The sequence below is a fragment of the Anguilla rostrata genome, chromosome 19 (genome assembly GCF_018555375.3).
Source record: "Anguilla rostrata isolate EN2019 chromosome 19, ASM1855537v3, whole genome shotgun sequence".
Lineage (NCBI taxonomy): Eukaryota > Metazoa > Chordata > Actinopteri > Anguilliformes > Anguillidae > Anguilla > Anguilla rostrata.
Window position 1 is genome coordinate 15,971,580 of NC_057951.1, and position 10,533 is coordinate 15,982,112.

Sequence of the window (10,533 nt, forward strand, 5' to 3'; positions counted from 1 at the left end):
AGAGTTCAGACAGCAATGAACAGGGATGGGGGACGCTGGTTTAGGTCACCATGGTGAGTAGAGTAGAAATACAAATGAAGGATCTGCACACAACAACAGAAAAGAGGGGATGAAATATTCAGCGCAACAGAACACCTGATCAACATCAAATACAGACAGACAGCCTTTTCAGCCACAGGTTACCATTCGGCATGATACTAATACACCATCCTCAGCTACGAGCGCACCTCAAGCACCTGACACAACTAATCCAGAACCTGTACCACTACCCACCGGTGTGTACCAGAGCAGAGATTTGGGAACCATGTCTCTAGATTCTAGGCACTCTTACTTATACACAGTAAACATAATTATTTATTCATCCATTTTAACAGTTCCTTAATTAACAGTATCGGGGTGTTCGTGTCATTTCACAAGTTTGAAGAGAAATTCAACTTCAGCTCCACTTATGAATAAGGCTGAAGTTAAGGTATTAACAATCACAACTTTTGCATATGCTAAACACGACGGTAATGGGCCGCGAATAACAGGTTTTAACGGGCATCCGTTAAAACATACTGGCTCATCCCCCGATCTTATTTTTATCTATATGAGCTGATCGCGGACACAGATCGTTACACTGACGCATCTGTTCAGGATGTGCGGTGTGCGCCGCGCCTGCTCCAGTGCGCGTGAACAGTCCGCTTCCACCACAGCCTCACAGAAAGTGTGTCGCTTTGCGTTTTACCCTCCGGTAGCCTTTGAAATAGTCAACGACGTGCAGATGGGACTGGGAAAACCGATTTATCAAACCCACTTTCTTGCAGCATCACCCTTTCAGAAAGCTATAGCCCGTTTGGGTAAGGATATTGCCGACGTGATTTTGTGTATGCTGTCACATTGACTAAATGCGGAATAGCCACGTTTTTCATAAGAACTATCTGGTTGGTTGTGCTCAAGAAACATGACGTATTGTAGTACCAGTTGTAGTTTTTCCCCATGAAGTAGAAAGTCAATTATGTGTGCCGGGTCTTTAAAAAGAAGTGGGCAGTGGTTGCGTGTTCTTTTAGCACGCAGTCGGCATTCCGGAATATGAAATGGTGATAACAGCCAGAAATTCATGCCCGACAGCTATGAAAATATGCACTTCCTGTACAAAAGCGAACAATTATCGATCAAATGGACTAATTTAACGATTCAGATGCAGCGCGTGCTTATACTTACACTGCACACGGCAGGGTTACACACTCGCAGGTGTATTTTGTGTTAAAATATAAAATAAATGTATGAATGGTTTCGGTCAGCCTTTTTATCTAAATTTTAATTTAAAATACATACCGTACTCTCAAGCCCTACCTTTAAAAACACACTACTATAGGGCAAGCCAGTGGACTGTTTGGAAGCACTGCACACACGAGATTGCAACAAGCTGGAGCGTCGCGGTCCTACAATCATGCGTCTGAACAACTTTCCCACATCAGCAACACACGGAATCAACACCATATTCGCGGTTTGTAAATAACATTCAAACAGCGTCCCCAGCCTGTGGGGTGAACACATTTTATAAAGCGAAAACAAGTGCATGAAGCCACTTCTCTGAATAGACACTTCTGGAGACAGGCCCTGTAACACAACACTGGCGTTCTAAGAGAGCTCTCAGCCAGCCGGCCTCACACCAAAAGTTGCTGTTAAATCAAAGTGAATAAAACCGTCCATGTTTTTGTTCATACGACAAACACGTAATGCCTTGTTTGGAAATCAAAGAGCAAAACTGGATTCGAACAAACAACTTTGTACCGCCTGCTGATCGCGGACACCGCCGAGAGAAGGTGAGATCGTAGCTTTGTACACTCAGTTGTAACAGCGCAGCAAACGAACACTTTCACATGTTTGAATTAAAAAGCCAACGCGGTTTCCTACCTCCTTCCTGTTCAGCCTGGAGACAGGCAGGAATGTTCTTCTTCCATCCCGGCATTTCCCCGACCGCGTAAGCATTCAGAACGCTTCGAAGGTAAATCTCTGGCGCATTTCAATCTGTGCACAGGTTTCTTCGGTACAGACCCCCGTCTTCTCCCTCGCTCTCTGCCCGGTGTAATTCAATGCCGTGTCTCCCCACAGCCTCGTTTTGGAGAGAGGGAGGGAGAACTGAGAGACGAGTGAGCGAGCGCCCACCGTACCGTGCTCCCACTGCCCTAGGTCGCGACTGGATTACCTATGCGGTAATTAACAAAATGACGTGTGAACACGCACTACCTGAACAATGTTTAAAGTTAACCACGCCCCACAGGAAAAAGGTTTAATTTCCCCGTGATATCCAAGGGGGGTTTGAATCGCTGTACGAGTCTTCGGTTTGGGGAATGGTCTGCTCCACGCCATAAGGCAGCCGAAAAGCTTCATTCATTCATTCATTCATTCATAAGTGTAGCGACGCAGTCGACTACGTCCTCTGAGTTTAAAATTCCTTGAACAAAATGAAACAGAATTAAATGCATATTATTAACCATTCCCCAACATTATTAAACATTCCCCAACATTTTGAAACACTCCCCAACATTTTTAAACTTTCTCCAACATTATTAAACACTCCCCAACATTTTTAAACCTTCCCCAACATCATTAAACATTCCCCTGCATCCTTCTGCTCAACCCCCCAACGAATGTCTCCTGTTCTCTATCATCAGTCTGTCCTGCATTAGCACAGTATCGCAATGATTGCAGTTTTCATAACTAAATCTAATTTACAGGCGGTGGAGGCGAAATGTAAACTCCAATGAATAGTCACTTAATAATAAAACTTTATTTGTAGTGCACCTTTTATGCAACTGCTGAAAGAGGCACTGTGCATCCAGAGAATAGGGGTCTTCCCAGGAGATAAATAAAGGTTTCAGAGACGCATCGAGAGCTTAACTTAGTGTCCAGTGACTGAACATACTGTACCTGGCTGTGTCCCCATTGATTCGTGATGAATTTCAGCATATTCATTCTCTGACCACCTGGTAAAACACTGATAAACGCATCCCTTTGTGTATCGCACATTGAAATTCCTCACAACACCTTCATCTTTTAATTAAGCGGAGATTCACTACACTAACAATTAGAACTTCATTAATACAATGTAAACGAGCCGAGCTTTGATAGACTACGTTTAACAAAAAAGCACTAATGGCAAAAAATAAAAATTGTGATAATGATTCACCCCGGCTAATTATTCTCCTAAAAGCGTAAATATGGCACTCATAAATCACCCTGTTCAGACGCTTGACTGAGCCCCGTGGAAATCTCTGTCCCGCGCGATGCAAGCGGCTCAGCCACGATCGTTCTGTCATTCTGTCTGTCAGACACGCGCTGCCTTTGGGATAACTGAGCCCGCCATCGGGTAAGCAGCGAAAGCCGTTAGCTGGGCAGTTATCGTCAGCTTTGATTGATATTCATGTGAAAAGCTGTTTGTTTCTCCTCTGCACAGGATCAATAAATCAGGGGAAATGTTTCACTGCTGCTGTCATCGTAAAAGAACAGCAGACAGATATGAAGCATCTCTGAGATGGGGGGGGGGGGGGGGGTTATTAGTGTTTTCTGGTTTCCTGGGCCACAGTGCTGTCCACCTGAGCTGGCAATCCCAGAGAGCATTGCATCTCCTTCAGGCTTCTTGCTGTTCTTGCGTCTGTTTGCAGAAGGCACGGTCAAGGACAGCGAAGGTTCTTTAGCTTCTGACACAGTATGGGTCACTGGGGTTACTTTAACACAATAAAAGTCTATTAAATGGCAGGAAATGAAAGAACTCTGACAGCACAGCCCCCCCAGCAGGTAGTGCGTGGCTCCTCCCCCTGGATTTGATGGACAGCTCCAGATAGATTATGTCACAGGTGTGATCCTAAAGAGCCCAATGAGTGGGAGTGTTTCTGCGAGAGGCCCTCCCCACACACACCCGCACACGCAGAGAGCCCCCCCCACACACACCCACACACGCAGAGAGCCCCCCACACACACACCACACACGCAGAGAGCCCCCCCACACACACCCCACACGCAGAGAGCCCCCCCACACACGAGAGCCCCCCACACACACCCGCACACGCAAGAGCCCCCCCACCCACACAGAGCCCCACACCCGCACAGCAGAGAGCCCCCACACACACCGCACACGCAGAGAGCCCCACACACACCCACACACGCAGAGAGCCCCCCACACACACCCCACACGCAGAGAGCCCCCCCCACACAACCCCCAACACACCCACACGCGAGAGCCCCCCACACACACACCGCACACGCAGAGCCCCCCACACACACCGCACACGAGAGCCCCCCACACACACCCGCACACAGAGAGCCCCCCACAACACCACCACGAAGCCCCACACACCCGCACAGCAGAGCCCCCCACCCGCACACGAGACCCCCACACGAGACCCCACACCCGCACAGTAGAAGCCCCCCCACACACACCACACACTGCAAACGCCTCAACACACACGCCGCTCACATTCAGAGATACCCCCCGCACCACCGCACACGCAGAGCCCCCCACACACACCCGCACATGCAGAGAGCCCCCCCGCACACACCCGCACACGCAGAGCCCCCCGCACACACCCGCACACGCAGAGAGCCCCCCACACACACCCACACATGCAGAGAGCCCCCCACACACACCCGCACACGCAGAGAGCCCCCACACACGCAGAGAGCCCCCCACACACACCCGCACACGCAGAGAGCCCCCACACACACCCGCACACGCAGAGAGCCCCCACACACACCCGCACACGCAGAGAGCCCCCACACACACCCGCACACACAGAGAGCCCCCCACACACGGAGAGCCCCCACACACACCCGTACACGCATAGAGCCCCCCCACACACACCCGCACACACGGAGAGCCCCCCACACACACCCACACATGCAGAGAGCCCCCACACACACCCACACATGCAGAGAGCCCCCACACACACCCGCACACGAAGAGAGCCCCCACACACACACCCGCACACGCATAGAGCCCCCCCACACACGGAGAGCCCCCCCCCACACACGCATAGAGCCCCCCCACACACGGAGAGCCCCCCCACACACACCGCACACGCAGAGAGCCCCCCCACACACACCCACACATGGAGAGAGCCCCCCCCACACACACCCACACACGGAGAGAGCCCCCCCGCACACCTACACACGGAGAGAGCCCCCCCACACACCCGCACACGGAGAGAGCCCCCCACACACACCCACACACCCCCTACCAAAAACAGCCTTCTGAACAGGTCACTTTTCTGCTCTAGGCTGGGCACCATTTCAGCTGAATTAAACCTTCTGTTCGGCAGGCCTGTGACACTGCTGCCAAGAAGCCAGGCACACAAACAGCAGGCAGACACTAAATATTTCCTTCACAGTTCCTGGTTCTGTGGCAATCCGGCGAGATTACAGCACACTCACACTGTAGCTCGCGCCACCTGTTTGGATGCGATCGCAACACGTTCTCTGGCGTGTTAAAAATATTTACGTTCTAGCTCAAAGTCAGTAAATTGCAGATGAGCCCTGTCCCTCCTGTGCTGTGTGACTGTGGCTTCATCCATGCACCACCCTGCAGACAGGAAAAAATCCCTTTTTAAAAAGCATTAGAATCAATAAACAAGTGCCCCCCCCCCACCCTTTGAGCTGGGGGGGGAGGATAATGAATCCTATTTCAGGGGGCAGCACTATATTGTATAAAGCTGTATTTATTGTTCTTAAAGCAGGCTGCAGTGCATTGTGGGTGAGCAAAAATGAGGGGGGGGAGGCGGGGGGATAATAATCTGGGCTCACAGTTTAGCCGATAACGTAATTAAATCGATTTCCTCCCAGAAGCCTTCCGTGTTAACACTGGAGATCCACCCTACCGCAATTTTTGTACTTTCGTTTTTTTACTTTTTTTTTTCTTTTTTATTTACTTTACATTTTTTTAGTGTCAAAATAATGGGTGCTCGTTCTGAAATGTTTAAATTTTGCTTTAAGGGCAAAATAGCGAGGAAGGAGCAAAATGAAAGTGGACAGAGCGAAGCGGGATTTTGACAGGCCTCAGGGGATCTCTCTGTGACAGCATTTATGTCACATAACAGCCGTTATCTTCAGGCCTGGGGGACCCATAAGGCACCCTGTAAACCAGCGAAATCCCTCCGTTTTTTAACTGAGCATCATTTTCAGCTATTCCACAAATGGGCCATAACAATAAAACCATACAGTCAAGAAAATATTTGTTCTTAAGTTGGCACTTGTTTTATACGCTCACTTATCTGGAACAGCCGTACATCTGAGGTAAGTGGGTAGCTCCAGGTTAGCCCATGGAGCTCCAGGTTAGGCGGTGGAGTTCCAGGTTAGGCCGTGGAGTTCCAGGTTAGCCCATGGAGCTCCAGGTTAGGCCGTGGAGTTCCAGGTTAGCCCGTGGAGCTCCAGGTTAGCCCGGTTAGCCCATGGAGCTCCAGGTTAGGCTGTGGAGCTCCAGGTTAGGCTGTGGAGCTCCAGGTTAGGCTGTGGAGCTCCAGGTTAGCCCGTGGAGCTCCAGGTTAGCCCGTGGAGCTCCAGGTTAGCCCATGGAGCTCCAGGTTAGGCTGTGGAGTTCCAGGTTAGCCCGTGGAGCTCCAGGTTAGGCTGTGGAGCTCCAGGTTAGCCCATGGAGCTCCAGGTTAGGCTGTGGAGTTCCAGGTTAGCCCGTGGAGCTCCAGGTTAGCCCGGTTAGCCCATGGAGCTCCAGGTTAGGCTGTGGAGCTCCAGGTTAGGCCGTGGAGCTCCAGGTTAGGCCGTGGAGCTCCAGGTTAGCCCGGTTAGCCCGTGGAGCTCCAGGTTAGGCCGTGGAGTTCCAGGTTAGCCCGTGGAGCTCCAGGTTAGGCCATGGAGCTCCAGGTTAGCCCATGGAGCTCCAGGTTAGGCCGTGGAGCTCCAGGTTAGGCCATGGAGCTCCAGGTTAGCCCATGGAGCTCCAGGTTAGGCCGTGGAGCTCCAGGTTAGGCCATGGAGCTCCAGGTTAGCCCGTGGAGCTCCAGGTTAGCCCATGGAGCTCCAGGTTAGCCCATGGAGCTCCAGGTTAGGCCGTGGAGTTCCAGGTTAGGCTGTGGAGCTCCAGGTTAGCCCGTGGAGCTCCAGGTTAGGCCGTGGAGTTCCAGGTTAGGCTGTGGAGTTCCAGGTTAGCCCGTGGAGCTCCAGGTTAGCCCATGGAGCTCCAGGTTAGGCTGTGGAGTTCCAGGTTAGGCCGTGGAGCTCCAGGTTAGCCCATGGAGCTCCAGGTTAGGCTGTGGAGTTCCAGGTTAGGCCGTGGAGCTCCAGGTTAGCCCATGGAGCTCCAGGTTAGGCCGTGGAGCTCCAGGTTAGCCCATGGAGCTCCAGGTTAGGCGGTGGAGTTCCAGGTTAGGCCGTGGAGCTCCAGGTTAGCCCATGGAGCTCCAGGTTAGCCCATGGAGCTCCAGGTTAGGCTGTGGAGTTCCAGGTTAGGCCGTGGAGCTCCAGGTTAGGCCGTGGAGTTCCAGGTTAGGCTGTGGAGCTCCAGGTTAGCCCGGTTAGCCTGTGGAGCTCCAGGTTAGCCCGGTTAGCCTGTGGAGCTCCAGGTTAGGCCGTGGAGCTCCAGGTTAGCCCGGTTAGCCCGTGGAGCTCCAGATTAGGCTGTGGAGCTCCAGGTTAGGCTGTGGAGTTCCAGGTTAGCCCGTGGAGCTCCAGGTTAGGCTGTGGAGCTCCAGGTTAGGCCGTGGAGTTCCAGGTTAGGCTGTGGAGCTCCAGGTTAGGCCGTGGAGCTCCAGGTTAGCCCGTGGAGTTCCAGGTTAGCCCGTGGAGTTCCAGGTTAGCCCGTGGAGCTCCAGGTTAGGCTGTGGAGCTCCAGGTTAGCCCGGTTAGCCTGTGGAGCTCCAGGTTAGCCCGGTTAGCCTGTGGAGCTCCAGGTTAGCCCGGTTAGCCCGTGGAGCTCCAGGTTAGGCCGTGGAGCTCCAGGTTAGGCCGTGGAGTTCCAGGTTAGGCTGTGGAGTTCCAGGTTAGCCCGTGGAGCTCCAGGTTAGCCCGTGGAGCTCCAGGTTAGCCCGTGGAGCTCCAGGTTAGCCTGTGGAGCTCCAGGTTAGCCCGGTTAGCCTGTGGAGCTCCAGGTTAGGCTGTGGAGCTCCAGGTTAGGCTGTGGAGTTCCAGGTTAGGCTGTGGAGCTCCAGGTTAGGCTGTGGAGTTCCAGGTTAGGCTGTGGAGCTCCAGGTTAGCCTGTGGAGCTCCAGGTTAGGCTGTGGAGCTCCAGGTTAGCCTGTGGAGCTCCAGGTTAGGCTGTGGAGCTCCAGGTTAGCCTGTGGAGCTCCAGGTTAGGCTGTGGAGCTCCAGGTTAGGCTGTGGAGTTCCAGGTTAGGCTGTGGAGTTCCAGGTTAGGCTGTGGAGCTCCAGGTTAGCCCGTGGAGCTGTGGCTCAGTGCTCCTGCATGGAAACAGAAAGCGATCTCATGAGATGCAGAAGAGAAGAACTCTCCCAGAATAGACTGCAGGTCTTCTCTCAGGCTCGTACCCTTCAGGTTCCCCGGCTAAACGCAGGAAACTCCGCTTGTTCCTCTCAGTCACTCCTCCCAGGGAGGGAACTGGAATTGATTTCCAGAGTTCCAGCGGCTTTCTTTCTTCCGCATCAAGCACAGAAAGTCATTCATTCATGTCACGCTGAAGCAGAGCAGAGAACAGAATTTTATTTGCAGGCAAAATTAAAGTGATGTTTCTATTTTATTTCCCATTTTGACAAATGTACCAGTGTTCTTGGAGATGTCTGTCACGTTATTTGGACACCCCCAGTACTTCACACCAGACACTCATTCATGGTTGATTACATTTCATTGCAGGTAAAGCTTTGTTTTATATCCTTAAAGCTTACTCAAGGCAATTGAATGATAGTCAGCTTTTCCTGTCTTTGTATGGGTGATAAATGTGAAGAATATCTTGTATCGTTAAATAATTTCTGTGTAAATATCCAATATTATACGCCTTCCTGTTTCAGTAAGGTAGTCGAGATTGAATCCTGACTGTGCCACAGCAGCTGAATTTAAGCCTGAATTTTAGTGGATTAATTCAGTGACCAAATTTTTTTTTTTTAACTTCAAAAGAAGGATTATGAAGTTGTGCTTCCATTTTTATACATTTTACACAACTAGTTCTGAACGTACAGATGTTTGCTGTCTTTCCATTCAAATGAAAATGGTTCCCCTCCCTGAGAACTGCAGGGAGTGGGCTTGACATTATAGCATAAGCAGAAAATAACATTAAACATGTAAATTGAATCGAGCACCCAGAAGTGCTTGTGCGTCACATTTTACCCTCTCTCCAAATCATTAACAAAACACAGCTACTGTGTAGCTATCTGGAAAGATTGAGGCCATAGTGGAGTCAAAGTTAATTAAATGGGAATTAATTCCTTAATGTTGGCCACAGAAACATTCTGTAAATAAAACGAACAGGCGAAGTAGATTTCAATTAAAGTTTGGCCAAACGGATCTTCAGCAAACTAATTTATCTGAACCGTGGTTCCAGGAGGGGTTCAGCTGTGAAATTGGCAGTGGCCTAAAGGTGGATTCATATAAATTAGGGGCAGTTTGTACAACAACAGTCCCGCTGGTTTTTCAGGCCTCCTTAAAAAAAGAAATAAACTGTCATTTTAAACTGGTACAGAAGATGTGGTTAAATCCCTAATAGCAGGGGTCCAGTTCCAGTACGGGTTCTGTATAATAAATGTTCATTATGCTTGCTTGAAATTAAATGGACACATTTGTCCAAGAATTTGTGCTCAATGTGGTTTACTGAAGGTACACTGGAGGTCCACATGTACATGCAGCAAAGGCACAGATATTACTATGCATCAACCAGATGGTTGACTCTGTATTCCTAACAATTAAGGCACATGCCGTCTCCCTCTCTAATTCTCCTATCATTGTTCATCTAATGAGCGAATAAAGGCACTTGACAAGCTGTCTCTCAGTGCAGTTTTCACAGTCACTTGCGCAGAATGTAATCGCGCCTCCTGCAATTCTGAGAGGGTTTAATGATGAGGGGAAAAAACCCATCAGAGTGATTTTGTTGAATTTCCACCTGTTTGGAATTAGTAGCATTTCCTAGAGACGTTGTATGGCAACCTCTGAAAATTCGGAAACAATTTTGAAGACACTTAAAAAGACCATTTGACTAACTGTCAAATTTATTTACAACTGACTTATAACTGTCAAAATGTCAGCCATTTTGAGATCATACAGTAAATATAAATCATATGTGAAACATTATTTATATTTATTCTCTCATTTCAAGCCAGGTTTTCTTACGCAGCTAAATAAGAAAAGGTATTTTTCTTTACTACATGCATTATTACTGCAGTCTGCAGTATGGACTCCATGTTCACTGTTCAGCCATTCATTTTCAGGACAAAGAAATGGCCATTCTTCTTCAGAGAATGGAGGTAATAACTCCAGATTTAAGGCCGCCTCCAGCCTTTTTGTTTCTTTTTATCATTTCTCTTGATGGCACTAAAATTAGTTTGGGCAATTTTCTTCTCTTTGTCAACGACACTTAGTTTCAGAATCACTCCGAA

At 49.7% G+C, this 10,533-nt stretch overlaps 1 protein-coding gene across 3 annotated transcripts in view; it reads right to left on the reverse strand.

Annotated features, from left to right (window-relative positions):
- The window catches only part of LOC135245909 (glutamate receptor-interacting protein 1-like), a 402,070-nt gene extending 399,839 nt beyond the window's left edge, over nucleotides 1-2,231 (reverse strand). Inside the window, exon 1 of one of the 3 annotated variants that reach the window (XM_064319292.1) lies at nucleotides 1,900-2,231. Coding sequence is in view for 1 of the 3 variants with exons in the window: in XM_064319289.1 (XP_064175359.1) it covers nucleotides 1,900-1,954 (55 nt within the window). In the remaining 2 variants the exon portion in view is untranslated. The remainder of the gene's footprint in view (nucleotides 1-1,899) is intronic. The other 2 variants (XM_064319287.1, XM_064319289.1) reach the window with 2 other exon arrangements.
- Nucleotides 2,232-10,533: the final 8,302 nt, after the last annotated feature.